The 17,978-nt window shown below is 43.3% G+C and overlaps 1 protein-coding gene across 6 annotated transcripts; it reads right to left on the reverse strand.

The window, feature by feature from the left end:
- Positions 1 to 306: 306 nt before the first annotated feature.
- LOC118287879 (cytohesin-1) lies at positions 307 to 17,920 on the reverse strand. 6 transcript variants are annotated; one of them, XM_035613501.2, is made up of 13 exons: positions 14,131 to 14,322; positions 13,626 to 13,780; positions 8,381 to 8,463; positions 5,696 to 5,760; positions 4,897 to 4,963; positions 4,374 to 4,492; positions 3,731 to 3,924; positions 2,968 to 3,116; positions 2,702 to 2,814; positions 2,113 to 2,191; positions 1,922 to 1,993; positions 1,635 to 1,789; positions 307 to 1,403 (listed from the first exon to the last, which is right to left on the reverse strand). In XM_035613501.2, the coding sequence occupies exons 2-13, from the start codon at positions 13,690 to 13,692 to the stop codon at positions 1,325 to 1,327; spliced, it is 1,242 nt and encodes a 413-aa protein (XP_035469394.1). In that variant the 5' UTR covers positions 13,693 to 13,780; positions 14,131 to 14,322; the 3' UTR covers positions 307 to 1,324. The 6 variants fall into 6 exon arrangements, with proteins under 6 accessions (XP_035469394.1, XP_035469397.1, XP_035469396.1 ...); XM_035613504.2 differs by lacking the exon at positions 13,626 to 13,780 and adding an exon at positions 5,885 to 5,989 and having other exon boundaries at positions 14,131 to 14,321; XM_035613503.2 differs by lacking the exons at positions 13,626 to 13,780; positions 14,131 to 14,322 and adding exons at positions 5,885 to 5,989; positions 11,504 to 13,259.
- Positions 17,921 to 17,978: the final 58 nt, after the last annotated feature.

Consider the following 17,978-nt stretch of genomic DNA (forward strand, 5'->3'; position numbering starts at 1 on the left):
TTTTTAGCATCTTTCAGCTCATGTTTTTGTTTTACCCAACGTCTGTGGGACTCAAGTCCCACAGGTCTTTTTTCAGTTTTTTTATTTTAAAAAAAGCTCTAAAATCCAAATTGATAGTTTAAATATTGCTGTGTTTTCTGGATGTGTCAATAAGTAACTGTTTCCAAACAAAATCACCATAATAACTTTAAATATGACGGGAGTGTTTACAAGATGTTTCTGCTGCCCCCAAGTGGCCAAAAAGCGGCAACATTTTTATTTTCTTCACACAATTCCAATGTAAAAAACAAATATTCAAGTCAAATATTGTTTTGCAAAGTTTTAATGAGACAAAAAAAACCCTGCAAATAAATTACAAGAAATCAGGATAAATAAATATTAAGGGTATTTTATGCATTGCCTTCATTTTCATGGACAGTGCTTGGACAAAAGAGCAACAGCAGTAAGAAAAACAGACTTAGAAAACAAACAAAAGAAAACATTTATATGTCATCAAACTAAAACACTGACGACCAGAGACCACGATGATCTTCATCAGAGTTCAGTCCAAGGCCTCAACTGATTGTAAACTTAGTGAAGTGTACAACTTCAGTGAAGTATCTGAATCACAATAGTGTACAATATATGATTCATACTGTAACGGTCCAGCATTTTATCAAAACTCTTCTCTCCACTGCGATGCTCTGTCTCATTACTTCAGTTTCAGGCTACACCCGCACCAAAACATTTGAAAACTAAAACAATCCCCGTCCATGTCAACACACCCTGAAAAACGCGCATCATTGTGCCGATGTAAACAGGAAGCAGATTGTCGGCTGCTTAGTTACAGAAAATGACTGCGAACGCGAAACGACAATGGTGAAAAGTAAGCGCAGGGATTTTTTTTTTTTCTTGGTCCGATGTCGACGAGGTGGAAATGTTACTCACAGTAACTGTTTACGAACTCCGGAGTGGTGTGAACGTAGCAGTGTGGACGAAGCCTCGGTGTCACACAGTCTGACTGAAAAACATTCCAGAAGCCGAGGCTCAGTTTCAACAAACACAAAGTCTCGTAAGAAGTCACTTTGAGATGAATCGTTTGAACAAGGAGGAGTGGGAGTCGCATCCAGAGTTACAGTACTGCAGGAGTCTGGTCTTCAAAAGGAGATGCTTGAGGATTAAATAATAAAATAATGTCGGTGCCAAAGGAAGAACCTCTTTAAGAGCTGGATCCTTTGCACCAGGTCCAAGTGTCTCTGCTGCAGCAGCAGGAATCTCAGGTCCACGTCCAGTTTGATGCTTCGGAGAAGTGCAACCTGTGCTCGTCGGTTCCACGCTTCTTCCTCTACAGCCCCTTCAGAGTGGAGACCTTCTTCTTCCGAGCGGCCAGCATCTCGTAGAACGGGTCCTTGCTGATGGCAGCTCTGCGGGCGGAAGACGGAAGGAGGGGGGGGGGTTAAACGTCAGGAGGTGATCTTCATCACACACACACACACACACACACACACACACACACACACACACACACACACACACACACACACACACACACACACACACACACACACACACACACACACACACACACACACACACACACACACACACACACACACACACACACACACACACACAGAGTTTAATACGTGACTCACTTGATGCTGTTGATCCACTCGTCCTTCTCCTCGGCGGTCGGGGCGGAGATTCGGTAGAAGGTGTGGTTCCCCTCGACGACGCGGCCGTCCGCCTCCGTCTTACAGGCCTTGATCACCTGATCTCTGTGGTTGGGGATGAAGAGCTCGAAGCAGTTCTGGTGGCGAGAGCGGCACAAACAGAATGAGTCAGGTTTTATAGTTTTTTGGATATTTTACATCGAATCCTGCGGTTTTATTTGTCTCCTTCCAGACACGAAACCCTACTGCTGACCATGAAAGTGTTTTACCGGTTTCTTGGATTCCTCGACTTCTCTGATGCTCAGATTTTCAAGTGGAATAATTCCTCTGGGTTCCTTATCCTGGTAAAACACAGCAAAGAGAAAAATCAAGTAGAATGGTTGAGCTCTAAAGTAAAACTTGAAAAAAAGGCCTCCACTTTAGAGTATCTGTCTGTTCAGTTAGAAGTGGAATGACTCACTGTGGTGTATTCAAAGTAGTAGAGGCAGTTATCTGTGAGGATGAACCAGCGTCTCTTCCACGTCTTGACTCGTCCACCTGAGGAGAGAGATCACAGGTGAGTGGATGACGACGACGACAGCGACACACTGACGCACACTGACGACACAAATCAGCAGGTGAGACGCAGCCGGCCGGGCGGGTCAGGTTAAAAAGTCGGGTCAGAGTCCGGATGTGAAAAGATGTGCAGATGTGAAACAACTTCATAGGCTTTTTTCACATCGAGCGCGATTTAAAAATTAATAATTTGGTCTCTAGACTTTTGATAGGTTGAGAGGGTGAATGCACGCAAGCAGTGCAGGGTAAAAACAAAGGGGAGGGGGGGCAGCTCAGAAGCAAAGCAGTGCGTTACAGTGGGGAGTTGTTAAAGGTACATACCTCCTGGAGTCAATACCCATGAAACACAAACAAACACAAATAATGTCAGCAGAAGAACATTTTTTTATATCAGAGATTCAACAAGATTTTATCTTCATGTTAAAGATGTCGTTGCGGATCCAGTCCACCAGAGGGCACTCCGACAGAACGAATCAGAATTGAAAATGGACATACCCAGTTTGAGGAGCCATCCTTCTCTGTCGGGGTTGAAGAAGGTGTGTGTGAGGTCGTTCCCGTCGTCCTCCGGGATCTTGAAGGGTTCGTTCTTGATGCTGTCGTACAGGTTCTGCAGAGAAGGAGAGAGGACGAAGGAGGTGGAAATAATATGCACGACTGAGTATTAATATATGTAAGACCGGATGTCTGCCAAAGTCCAACTTCAGAGAAATATTGCTCAAAGAACATTCTGTGTTGTTTTGATGAAATGATGGTCTCTCACCCTGAGCAGCTCCTCTGGCAGGTCTCCTCCGTCGTTGATCCCTCGGTTCATCGCAGTGAATCTCTGAACCGGGGGTTTGTCCTTCACGTTGGGGTTGTGCAGGCTGGTGTTCAACATGATCACGGCGAACGACAACACGTAACAGGTATCTGGAAAAAACATACAAAGAAAAAAACTATGTGTACATGACCTGAAGAAAATAAGACGTCAAACTATAACTTTTTGTTCTCAGATGATTTCTTATTCATTTATTCTTGACCATTTAGACATTTATCTTATTATAAGTGAAAAGCTCAGTCGATATCTGACAGAGTCAATGTCACTTCTTAAAACCTTTATTTAAAAAAAGGCTTTCTTAAAATCTCAGCACAAATGTCTCATCTCTTTCATGATTCTTATGTTTTGAATCTTAAATAATTTTTTAAGTATTTCCTTCCATTTTACTTTTATATTAATTTTATTTGTTTGGTTCAACCATATAAATCACCTTGTAACGTTGCATTAATTACCCTCTGTTATTAAAGTTGAATATTATTCTTTTTTATTATTATCACGAGGTAGTGGATGCCGAGACAGAAATATCCAATAAATATGAATTAAAAATTCAACAACAGGAGATAAAATTGTATGTGATGTATTTTTGTTGCTACAATACATTGTGTGTATGTTGTTGTTTTTTTGCCATCATGTCACCTCCTCTTCCCCCTTCTCTCTCTCTCTCCCTCTCTTTCTCTAACACACACAAACACACACTCTCTTTTACCTGTGCTCTGGAACACTCCGGGGTTACAGTGACAGTATCGCTGGGCGAACGCCTCCATCATGCGGTCGATCTTTTGGGCCTCGCCCGGCAGCCGGAAGCTCCACAGGAACTGCCTGAGAGCCTGGACCAGGTTCAGGTCGGTGAACTCGTGTAGGTCCAGGAAGGCGTGCAGAACCTCGATGTTGAAGTCATCTCTGCACGACGCAAGGAAGTAAAAAAGAAAAAATCCCACACACATGAAAAGAAGAAAAAAAACACGCACCCACATGCACACGGGGGAGGAGGAGGAGGAGGGAAGAGATAAAGATAACAACAGAAACATGATCAAGGGCTGAACGGGCGGTTTTGAGTCGGCAGCTGAGCGACGGATGAGATGTGACGAATCAGATAGAAACAGATTAATGGATGATCTTTTAGAACTGCTAATGCAACATAAGCTCATATGTGTGGGTTATTATAGTTCACTGACGAGGCCTGATTTGCCCTTTCACACACGGAAATATTTAGAGTTAGGGAAAATATAGATAATAACAGGATTATACGTATACAACGTTTTGAGATGTACAGAGGGGAACAGTACAAATGATAAAAATGAATGACTGAGTTTTACAGTCCTGGTTTTTGCACATGCCGTCACGCTCACCTCTCGCCGAGGTAGTCGCCGATGGCCGTCTTGTTCAGCCCCTCGCCCTTGTAGAGAAACTGGGCGATGTCATCACTGGTGTTCTTCAGCAGCGAGCTGTCCACCAAGAAACGGATCCCCTGAGGGGAGGAAAACAAACATCTTGAATGTCAAAAACTGAAACAAAACAAATGCAGTGAATATGAAGATCCTCAAAAGATCCGAGCAGGTGAAGAGACAACGAGACAGGTTCTAAAAAACATAACCTGTAAAACTCCACAAACCAGAATATGACCTGAATTTGAGAACATATGTGAACGCGCTCATTTAATAGTCATTTTTTAGCAAAAAATATTTTTAAAAATTAAAAAAATTACCAAATTCTCTGGTTTTGGCTTTTGTGAGTTCTTTTTTTCTGTTTTCATCATTTCATCATTGTAAAGTGAGTATTTTATCATCTTGGACGTTATTTTTTTTAATATGAATACTGAATTTGATTATCAGTTTCCGCCCTTCGTTCATCTGCTCCACGATCCCCTCTCACCTTCTTGGGGTCCATGTTGAACTTCTTCCGGCCCATGGCCATCTGTTTATTCCTCTGCATGCTTTTCCTACAGACAAATAAACAGTTTAAATGCAAAACACAATACCAGTGGTCATATCATCATATCAACGACCCCACAGAGAGGATTATTGAATCATCGATTAGTTAATAGACAGGAAATAAAAGGACATCGATTTATGAGAAAATAGAAACCATCGCTGTTTCTAAATTCTCAGATGTGGAATTTTTTTTTGCTTCTTTCATCCGTTTTCATGTCGTAGTCGACTGAACATGTTTGAGTGGAGACGGTTCACCTTGGAGACGAGGTGAAGCCTTATCTCAGCTGTAGACGGTGAAACCTGCGATACGGTCGACAGCTAACAAAGTAAATGGGACCTTGTGCATTGACTGAATATCTTTGTGAAGATTTCACCTTGGGCTCCGGGAAAAACGCAAAGATGTTCTTTTCCCTGTTTCCTGACATTTCACAGAGACTACAAGTTTATTAGAGAGTGTCGGGCTGATGTTTCTGATCATTTCGCAAATGAATGCACTTCCAGTAAAACAAAGACGGAGTGGACCCTAGACGCCCACACACTCACGCACGCACCCATGCATGCACACACACACACACACACACACACACACACACACACACACACACACACACACACACACACACACACACACACACACACACACACACACACACACACACACACACACACACACACACACACACACACACACACACACACACACACACACACACACAAGCGGCTGTTGAGAGATACTTTACCTCTCTTCAGTCAGGCCCAGGTTTTCGATCTCATTGGTCACCTCTGTTATCTCATCCTTCAGTCTCTGAGAGCGGACGGAGAGGTGGGAGAGAACGGAGGAGAGGGATGAAACAGAAAGTGTAAACAAAAACAAGCACAGACTCTCACACACACTATTACTCTATTTTGTGTGATGTCCGACCTTTTACCTCCAGAGAGGCTTTGATCTCGGCATCGGCGGAAAAACTCATTATGCGCGGTTGTCTGTTCCGGCCACGTCTGACTGACCGACACATCCAGACAAGCAATTCTCACTGACGAGATGACCCAGAAAAAAAAAAAAAAAAACAACTTAAAAAGCTCAGGCGTGATTCACTCTCTCTGCCTCGGTCCGACTCGTTCCTCCTCTCGCTCGGCGGGAGCTATGTGGAACAGCCGCCCCTCTACGGAAAATCCTCCCTGTCGGAGCCGTAGCACCTGTTCTGGGGTCAGAGCCGACCACCCCTTCCCCTGCTCCCCTCTCACCGCTCCTCCTCTCTCCCCTGAGCTGACCTAGATTTGTCGGGCTACTCTCCACCCCCCCTCCCCTCCGACACCCTCCCCGGTCTGTTTGAGTGTCACATTGGCGGCAGGGGTATGCAGGATCAAAGACTTTGACTGGCTTAGCAGAGCTGATCAGAGGTGGAGGTTTAAGGGCCGGACAGAACAGAGGAGGAGAGAGACAGATGGAGAAACTCTGAGCACAAAAGATAATAATAGAAGAGAAACACACGAGTGGACGAGAGGCCGGAGCCTCAGATTAGAGTTATTATCATTAATAAACCCCCCAGGGGAGAGAGAACCAGGCCGCATCACCCACTCGCCTTTCGGTAAATAACTTCAGTTTGTCTGGATTCCTCCATGTGCGTTTCCATGGTTACAACCTCCCGTGTAAACGAAAAAGCATCTTCCTGGTCTCCATTACTAGAATATCTCATGGCTCATTACCCATTTCACACCCCCCCCAGGGCAAGACGTGGGCGGGTCTTAGAGGAGAGAGAGGAGCAGAACGATGCGCCGACCTCGCTAATAAGCATCAATATACTGAGAGCGTCGCTGCTGTTTTCTTTTGTGTGTGTGTGTGTGTGCGTGTGTGTGTGTGTGTGTGTGTGTGTGTGTGTGTGTGTGTGTGTGTGTGTGTGTGTGTGTGTGTGTGTGTGTGTGTGTGTGTGTGTGTGTGTGTGTTTTGGATGTCTCATCTTGCTCACCGAGGACAAAAGGAACAAATGGATTAAAGGATAGATTCACAAAATTTCTCAAGTCGGCCTGGCGCCCATATGAACAACTGAAACTTATTTTTCTCTTGCTGTAATCCTTCCTCCTCCCGGTCAGGCCGACCATTAAAATATCCCTTCTTAATGTCAACGCATCAAGTTGATATCTTCCAAAGTGTTTTCAGTACCAGATTCCTTTCTTTCATTGCGACATTGACAACTATCCAGGAAGTGGAACTTTTAGAATAAAAAGTCACTTTAATGTGGGAAGTTCCCTTTTTGATTTGTCTAACTCAGACGACAGAAACATCACATGAACTTCAGATCAACCTTTAAATACACGATGAGGACATAACCATGATCATCAATGTTTAAACTGTGAACCTATTGTTTAAAAAAATGTAATGTTGAAGAGAAAGAGACTCGTGACCGTGCAGATAACCACAGGGTTCACTTCAAGGACAAAAAACAAACTCCCTTTCATGGTTCGCCCCGCTGAGAAAGTATTTTGTCCAAGCAGTAATCACTGAGGACAGAAAACAGAAATAGACCGACGGTCGCAAAGCTGAACAGCAGATGAATTCTGCTCGAGTCTCGTTTAACAAACCGATTCAAGGGTGAAAAGGTTTGAGGTGGGGAGGTCCACAGCTGGGCCCAGATTACAGTCTCGTCTGATAAATGTTGACTTACTTGATCCAATTACTCAGGGTCCTGGTTCAAATCCATGAATTTAAAGCTACAGTGTGTAATATTTAGAAGAACTTGAATAGAAATGAATATATTGTCCATAACTATGTGTTCATATATGTATAATCACCTGCAGCAAAGAACCAATGTTTTTTTTGTCAACCTCGAATTAGTTAAATACAGTTACATGAGGTGGACCCGACCTCTGTGTGTGTACGCCACCATAAAGTGTCCCCCGTCGGCTGCTCAGTTGGTTGCGGTTTGCAATTTTACCATCAGATGCCGCCAGAAAATTACAAAAAATGACACACTGGGGCTTTGAGATTAAACTATTGATATTGAATCTTTCATTTCAACAAACATGGTAGACCAGCTCAAACGCAACAAAACAACTCCATAATGCAAAATTTGTACAGAGAAACAAAAAAGTAATACATTTGAATATGTATCTCTACCGCGTGCACATCCACCAGACCTATAACACACTAGAGGGAAGAGGAAAACTGAAAAGGCATAAGATGTCTACTTTAAGTGAATTGCTCGTGATTTATGTAATTGATATTCACTGAATGATTGATGTCAAATTTAAGATATAAGTACTGTAGATTGTATAAGTGTTATTTTGCTCCTAAATCAAACTAATTCCCACCAAACAAACTACTTAATTGGGTTAATTAAAGGATTTGGATTTGACGGGAGGATTTCGGATCTGGATTCTGGAGTGGAGGCCTCAGGACATCATCCGCAGAGTGAGAGTGTTCTTACTTGAATGTCCTGCAGCAGCTCTTGTTTTCTGCGGCGGATGCTCTCCAGCTCCTGTCTCTCCTCTGGACTGAGGTCATCAGGCACTGAGGAGACAGACAAGTACAAGTGGTCCTCAAAAATTAATATCAACTATTCTCACACACACACAATAGATACACTGCGCAAACACACACGTACAAAAGAAGATAAAGACCTGAGAGTCCCACTGCTGTGGCTCGGTCACTATGGCAACGCACTTTGATCCATCTACCATTAACCCCCCCAACCGAACCCCAAAACTATAGGATGGAATCAACCCCCCAACACACACACATGGCCATAAGAGGACAAAACAGTAACGGTAATGAATATCTTCTCTCCTCCATTTTATGACTGATATTAAAAAACTATTATATTTGCCAGCACTGAGTAGGGATTCTAAAAATAGAGGCAGCTTCCGATGGTAATTTAAACACTTCAGATTAATGACAGGACATGTGTAGGTGTAGTGTGCTGAAAGTCTGAAATGAATGTAGCTTTTAAAAACATATTTCTTTGTATATTTATTGAAAAAAAACTAGTTCGTTAGTAGTTTGTTTGACTAATCCATTGATTGTCTAATCACAGCAGCTTTCATTTCAGATTTCATTGGTTTCAATAACCAAAAGAAACACAAAATGAATGACAATATTAAAAACAGTGCATCAGGACAGGAATGATATCTCAAATGTCCAATGCCATCCTCCATATAAAACACACCCTGAACTGTACATGACGAGTGTGTTCACAGATAGAACAGAACAGAAGTCCATGTGCCCACACACACACACACACACACACACACACACACACACACACACACACACACACACACACACACACACACACACACACACACACACACACACACACACACACACACACACACACACACACACACACACACACACACACACACACACACACACACACACACACACACACTGCAGCGGAGCGATAAAGAGAGGAGGGAAATGTAAATCTATCAGTGACCGACTTGTGGTTTTTCTTATGAAAACACAAGGGAGGGGAAAAAAACCTGAGAGAACGATAAGAAATGAGGAAGCAGCTCGAAAAGAATTACTGTGCGTGTTTCACGTTATTGATTTTCTAATCCAATTCTCTGCACCGTCGACTACAACTGCTGCTCGTCTCCACCAGGCCCCCCCCCAACAACAGCGTCTGCTCTCTGGAGCTCGAACCAGCGACCGACGTGAAGAAAAGGAGTTTTATGCCGAGCGACGAGGAGCCACAGAGGACGAGTCAAGCTGTGCTGCTGCGGCTGTTCGTCGGCCTCATTAGCGGAGTCACGCTGGGGGGATTCAAGGGAACCGCGTTGTTTGCACTTTGACCACCACGACCAAGCTGCTCAGTGTCCAACCTCCGGTCCAACTCGGACAAACAGAGCGATCGAAGAAGAAGAGGTTGAAATCATGAACACAGTGTTTTATAGAATTCGAGTAAAAATCCCAAAGGTAAAATCCCATATACAGAAAAATTACAATACTGACTAGACAAGTATTTTGATAATCGTCTAATCCATTAGAATTTTTCATGCAAAAATTCCAAAATGTCACTATTACTGGTTCCTTCAATGAAAGAATCTGCTGTTTTTCTTTGTCGTCTGCGAGAGGACATCAATATATTTTGAGGTTGTGGACAATTTTTTCACACAAAATAAGAAACTTGGAGACATAAACCTCAACTCTGGGAAATTGTGAAGGGGTTTTCCTGTCATTTCTGACATTTCTGACAAAATGAAGAAGATGTGATTTGATAATGAGAAACAACCTCTAGAAGCAGCGTTTAAACAAAGTAAAGATTTCCAGTTGGTCTCCTGGTTAGCATCGATTCATATATAAGCAGAAATTGAGAGTTATAAGTTAAGAAAATGAAAAAATTCCAAACAAACTCCACCTCATACTAGAGACAAATGAAGTAAAGTAAAGTGCCGTGTGGTGTGACAGGTGCTGCGGCCTTGGATACTGGTATTATTTACATACTGCAAAAACACAGACAGTGACGCACACGCTCATAATAGAGTTTCATGTCAACGAGGCTGCGGTGGCTCCTGTTATAAACCTGAGGACAAGAATAACACACAATGGTGAGCGGCGAGGCTGCGAAAGTGCCATTCACACACACACACACACACACACACACACACACACACACACACACACACACACACACACACACACACACACACACACACACACACACACACACACACACACACACACACACACACACACACACACACACACACACACACACACACACACACTTCCTCCCTCTCTCTATCTGCTTTTTTATTGAGAGAGGAAATAACAAGCAAGTGGATCAATCACGGATTATGAGACGCTGTCATAATCATCATTTCTCTAAAGCAAACAAACACAAACCCTCCCCACACACACACACACACACACACACACACACACACACACACATTCTTATGTAAATAGCAACACTTGTCTCCAGGTTCCTCAACCAGCTGCTCTGAGGTCACAGTGTGTGTGTGTGTGTGTGTGTGTGTGTGTGTGTGTGTGTGTGTGTGTGTGTGTGTGTGTGTGTGTTTGTGTGCTACGACAAGGTGTCCCATTACTGACCAACACACACACACACACACACACACACACACACACACACACACACACACACACACACACACACACACACACACACACACACACACACACACACACACACACACACACACACACACACGCACACACGCACACACACACGCACACACACACGCACACACACACGCACACACACACACGCACACACACGCACACACACACGCACACACACACGCACACACACGACCAGTTGCCCAGGACGACCAAACTAATGTCCAAACTTTAAATTCACTCCATTATTTACTTCAGCTCTCGACATCACATCCTGTGCAGATGCAATGACGAAATACGAAAAAGAAAAAAAACAATCCCACATTCATCAACCGGCAGTTACCAAACACACGGCGTGACTGTGTTTCTGGCTCTCATGAGGTTTTCAGAGGAACTCACTAATGCAGAAGTACCAATGACGCACTTAACACCTACACATTTGTGTCATAATCCTGAGGGTTCATACCAGAGAAAGCTGCCTGTGTGCTCCTGAATGGCTTCACCACCGCTCCCAGTGGTCCCAGAGGTCCCAGTGGTCCCAGTGCAGCCGAAAACACTCAATCCATGTTGTTTTCTCTTTTGGTTTTAGAGGTCGTGGTTTGATTCTGACTCCAGAATTAGATTAGCCACCAGTTTCAGAATAAAACTGCCAAAAACAGCTCCCAAACAGCACAGATATAATAATCCAGCCCCTTCTGATCTCCTCCAATCCCAATCCTGTGGTCCTCTAGCCCAGCCTCTCTCTAATCCCTCAGGCACTCGTTCCAGCAGAGGAGAGAGGAGAGAGGAGGCCGGCAGCTAAATGAGGATGAGGACAAGGATGACAAGTATGTATGTGTGTGAGTGTGTGTGAGTAGGGGGGGGACACTTGAACTCCCATCTCTCTCTCCCCCACCCTCCGTTAACTCCTCCCTCCTTCAATGAGCATCAAACACAGGCTCCCCCACGTGGACACCGGTGCCCGGGTAGGGGGGGTGCGATGTGCTGTCAAGAAACGAGGAGGGTGCACACACATCCACTCACATACACAATAACAAATAACACAATATTAATATGATTAAAACAACAGGTCTCTGTTCTGGCAGAAGTAAATCTCCTGTGTGTTTCCGCTCGTAGAAATGAAACAGTCGAAGGGCAGTTGACCTCAGGACCCAGCGGGCGAAACAACGATCTGTACTTTTAAAGATTGAGAGTTTTCTTTTCAGTGTCTGGTACAGTTCACGAGGCAACAACTGACCCACTGCAGCGCTGCTCACAAGGCTGCGATTGTCCCCGTTTCAACGTTCCCTCGGCCTGCCGTGGGGATGGAGAGCGATATAACCCTGTGGTAATTATGGTAAACTCCCTCCCCGGTGAATGATCGCATTCATGCAGCATTATTATGAGGCTGTAAAGTCCCAACAAGTACGAGAGCAGAAACAAATCAATCAGCAAAGGATAAATGAAGGGAAGAAAAAATGTGTGCCCTGACACGGAAAAGTTAAACATATTTACATTACAGAGCGGTAAAAGGAGAAAGTATCACCAAGTATATGCTTAAAAATAAGCACTCATTATGTCAAATGGGGAAAAGGGGATCTGTTACTACTGTAAGGCCCAACACTATAATTACATTATCGACTTATCGTAAGATACATGAATTTCAATAATCAATCATTTTTAATTGACCTCAATAACAGCCATTGTGTCTAACATCCGATCTCGTCACAATCCATTACTTAATTGGTCTATAAAATGTTAGAAAACACGTATTTCTATTATTTTTCGAAAGGCACCATATCTTCAAATTGCTTGTTTGACTGAGGCCTAAAAGCAAAGTTTAAACTTTGGGTCACATTTCTCTCAGCAGGAGCACAAATCGTGTAAGACTTGAAAAATGACGATAATATCGTTTATCGCAATAATTTCTGGGACAATATATCGTGCAACAAAAAGTAGTTTTAGCTACTGTTAGTTCTGCTAGTTCCAATTTGACAGAGTCGACCGTCTGTGTTTGTGATAATAACCCATATTGATGGCTTGATGGCACATTTTGTAATCTGCTGCAGCAGATATTTCCCTGTAACTGTAAAAGCACATCCTGTTAGAGAGCGTGGCTCAAAGTGTTGCGGAGGAAACACCAGTGCAGCTGCGAGGAAGGAGGCAGTCAAACCAAAGTTTTTGGGGTCCTTTGAGGACAAATCCTATTCGTCCAGTCCAATACCACAATTTGACGATGGTTTTGAGTCACTGGGTCACATGACATGGAAGCTATTGAAAGAAAACCATAATTTTTCCATATTAATATTCATATAAAATAGTGGCAGTGCTCAAATACAGTAAAAGAAGATGTGTCTCATGAGTCCAGTCCAATAATACAATTTGATGCTGTTTGGAGTCACTGGCTCACATGACTTTGACGCTTTTGAGAGAAAAGCATATTTTTATATTAATATATTTATGTAAAATAAATAAATAACACATAAGAAATTCAAATAAATTCGTTTAGTTGTTTTTTTTTCCCTCATAACCTTCACGAACTGTAATTTATTGACGGTCCCTAAATAAGCGTCCAGCGGTTTAGCGCGAGGCTCTGGAGGTGAGCTGACCGTCCTCCTGCAGCCGACACCGGGTCAGAAGTCGCGGCTCGGACCGGACTGAACATCCGTCGAACATCCAACTTGAAACTGACTTCACCGCGGTTCCTCCCTCGTCCCTCCACACTGCTCCAGCTCACAGTGGGTCACGTTGGCGGCCGAGTCAACTTAAAAAAAAAAAGCCGAATTGTTTTCGAGGGCAACAGTTTCCCTTCCCGCCGATCAATGGGCGCATTGACTGTATTTATAGACACATGAATTTATGAAGCGCTGCACAATGAGCACGAAGCCCCGTGAGGTCTGGCCCCGGTCCAGACGAGTGACACTGGAGCCCCTTGTGCCAAAGAGTATTAACACATGAGTCCGGGTGACGACTTGGTGCGTTCGCTTCTTCAACACCAAAAACACGTTAAACTACATGTTAAACTGAGTTATGTAAGATAAAGTTGTGCTAGCAGGTTAGCCTCCGAATTAGCCCCGATAACTGCAAACTATAAAAGCGACTCAGACTACTCACCGACTCCGTCTTCAGACTTCAACACCATGACTGTGCTGCTGGCGAACGACGGCCACGAGAAGAACAAACACCCGACTTTTTAATTTATTTTTTAACTTTAAAGTAACTTTAAAAGGTCGGAGTGTGTCGCGTGTAGGTTGTCTGTCGTTCACCGTTAGACTGGCAGCTAATGACAACTGTCTGCGCGCGCGCGTGTGAGTGTGCGTGTGGAGCCAGCCGGTGCTGGAGCAGGATGAAGCAGGCGTGGCTTCGACTGCAGCAGCCAATCAGAGAGCGGCTACTGAGCCTCAATCTCTATCTAGCTATCTATCATTCTATCTATCTATCTATCTATTATCTATCTATCTATCTATTATCTATCTATCTATCTATCTATCTACCTTTGTATATACCCACCTATCTAGCTATCTATCTATCTATCTATCTATCTATCTATCTATCTATCTATTATCTATCTATCTATCTATCTATCTATCTATCTATCTATTATCTATCTATCTATCTATCTATCTATCTATTATCTATCTATCTATCTATCTATCTATCTATCTATCTATTATCTATCTATCTACCTTTGTATATACCCACCTATCTGTCTATCTATCTATCTATCTATCTATCTATTTATCTGTCTGTCTGTCTGTATATATATATATATAGATTGTGTCTATAGCCTACGGTTGTTGTAACTCTTGTCTTTTGCTTTTTCAGTTTTGCTATGTAGACATTTTCGGTTCGGTTTTGTCGTTGGTCGTTGTCTTGTTCTTGTCTCTGTAATGTTCCTCTTGTGCCTTGTATTGTTCCTTTTCCCATAGGTCTTTAGAATCCCCTCGAAAATGAGATATGACTTATCAAGGGACTTATCCTACATTACAGTAATGAATACATTTCTAATCATGGAGCTGGAAATATTCTGCTTTTTGGCCATGTGGCAGTCACTGGCACAGGAAATGAAACGATGGGTTTCCTCCACATTCTTAATGCAAATGTCCTGCACACAATCAAGCAAGTGAAAATGAAGAGATAGGACAATGATCCAAAGCAGACTCAAACCCACAAACTCATTTGAAACATGTGGATGTATCTTAGTGTACAAGTGTATTAATATCTCTAGAAGATTGGGGGAAAACTAATTTTCAAATTATTTATCAGTTTCATCCATGATTATGTTTTGAACTCAAAATGAACCAGCTATACAGATATGGAAGATTTGTACTATCTTTGACTCAGTAACGTTCTATGATAATTATGATCGTGTGAATATCTCGTCATTAGAGCGATACCTGCTGCAGACGGCATGTCTTTTAATTAATGTGATACCAAGTCATAATTTTGAGTAGTATTTCACACTTTCACACTGTTTGTCATTTTCATACTTTGGCGAAAGCACACAAAAAAAGGAGAAAATACATCTCCGTGTATTTATGTGTTTCTGCTCATAAAATCCCTTTTATAATTGAGAGTATGTGTAAATTTTTCAGTTTAGACTCTCCACCCTGTGGAAATGATGAAAGACTTGGCAATCGTGAAAGTTCCTTTCCATTCAAGCAGGAAGAGGATACACGACACAAGGATGAAGTAAAGACTGATTAAACTTTAAAATAATTTCCCCCTCCACCCACTGAAGAAGGGAGACGTGTTTGTACAAAAGGGTGTGAAGACTGAGAGGAAGCAGGTCTGATGTCAGCAGTTGATGGCTTGTGTGTGTGTGTGTGTGTGTGTGTGTGTGTGTGTGTGTGTGTGTGTGTGAGTGTGTGTGTGAAGGAAAGAGGAAGGGTGAGGAGAGGATGCAGGGAAGGATAGAGGAAAGGAGGGCAGAGGATTGCAGCTGTGCAGCTTGAATCAGCGCTTTATTCCGAGGTTGGACACGCCAAAAAACAGGATGTGTTCAGGCGGGGTGAGGAGGAGCTGCTGCGATTTAACAGTTTCATGGGTCAGATCAATTCTCTCCTCTTTTTAGCAAGAATCCACCTGTGAACAGTTTTTCGCGGGGACCGATTACCTCTGGCAGAAAGCATCACAGATGAAAACGGTTGACAAGCGACAGGGCCGTGGATCATCTGTGGAGCAACACGGACTGTTGCTGATGGAAAAAGAAAGTTGGGAACAAAGTCTGTATCTGAAAATCTGTCCACATCAAACTTTAGCCGTGCTCTCACAAAGATGACCGAGAACACGAACAGGCTCCTCTTTATATTCCTGGCAGATAAAATGGTGGAGCGCAAAGCCGTTAATCATTCCCAAAAGAAGAAGAAGCTACAGTTGATTGTCTCTGCTTCACGGATAAAAAGGGGGTTTATCTGTGGTATAAAACATCACACTTGCAGAGGCCTTGGGGCTCATGGTGTAAAAAAATACATAACAAAGACAGCAGAGGAAATGACATGGAGGAGGAGGAGGAGGAAGAAGGAGAAGAAGAAGAAGAAGAGGAGGAGGAAGGGGGACGTTGAGCTGCAGAAGGAAAAGTCATGAAGGCTGTGAGGCAAATGGAATTGACCCGGGCGAGAGCCACGCTGCTTTCGTCGTGCGAGAACGAGCCTGGTGAGACTCAGTATATGAAAGCACCTGCTCAGAGGGAGAACAGTGGGCAGCGATGGAGATTATGTCACCGCAGCACCCACTGGAGAGGTGGATCCTGGACCTGAGGATGATGGGTGTGCGTCATCATTCAAATCAAGCCCACCATCTCACACACACACACACACACACACACACACACACACACACACACACACACACAGATTGCCTGACTCATCTGTGCACATGACCATATAAATGTCAAAATCACAGCATGGCGCGTGCACACACACACGTGCATACACACACACACACACACACGCACTCCACAGCGCTCTGTGTCTTGATAACCTAACAACAGATCACCACGGCAACTGCACACTGATAGCACTTTGTGGTAGTCTCGCTCTCGGCGTCCCTCGCCGTGTTTGTCTGTCGTGTACGGGCAATCAGGAGTCGCACAAAAAGCATCAACATCAATCCGACGCAGACCTGTTACATTAACAATGATTTTTGGTTCATCGTTGACAGTGTTTAATCCGTCCTCACCCCCACACACGCGTGATGATGTCCACGTTTTCAGCACAAACTCAGCTGTAAGTCGGACTTCTCATTTATTTAATTTGACAAAGCACAAAGCTCATGCCAGGAACCAAAAACATGCACATTTTAACGCATGCGCCTGTAGGAATTTTACAAATCTTTCATCCCAATAACTCAAAATATTTTGTACAGAGCAGCTAAACATTGTTAAACAAAATAAGTAAATATCATTTCACTGTTTATACACAGAGACACAGCAGAAAATACATGAGAAATAAATTATGATACAGAGTATTTTCACAAAAGTGTTTTTTTGGGTCCTTTTCATTGAACGACTATAATGTTTATGCCTGTAAATGACTGAAAATATTAATAACTGACCGTTTAAAAATGATTTCCTTTTTTTTTAAAGACACAAACTGTGTCACTGTGTCACTGTGTTGCAGCTTTTTCTCTACTGATACTTCAGATTGAACGTGAATACAGAATAGACCGACTCCAGAGGGGGCAATTCATACAAATGTGAGGGAGGGCTCAAAATGAATGTTGTTGACATATGAAAAGAGCACAGGAATTGTTCCGAGGCTGGTGAATATCTTCCGAGATCACAGAGTGTTTTGTCTGGAGAGCTCTTACCTGTGGCTGCAGCAGGTCGCACAGTGGGACAGAGGAAAGCCTGGAAGCTGGAGGCACACAGCTCACTGACCGTCCCCATCACAACACCAGTTTGTGACAAAGCAGTGAAAGCCCTTCAGCATCGCTGAGCTTTAGTGTTTGTCTCCCCTCGA

This window comes from Scophthalmus maximus, chromosome 16 (assembly GCF_022379125.1).
Source record: "Scophthalmus maximus strain ysfricsl-2021 chromosome 16, ASM2237912v1, whole genome shotgun sequence".
Taxonomy (NCBI): Eukaryota; Metazoa; Chordata; class Actinopteri; order Pleuronectiformes; family Scophthalmidae; genus Scophthalmus; species Scophthalmus maximus.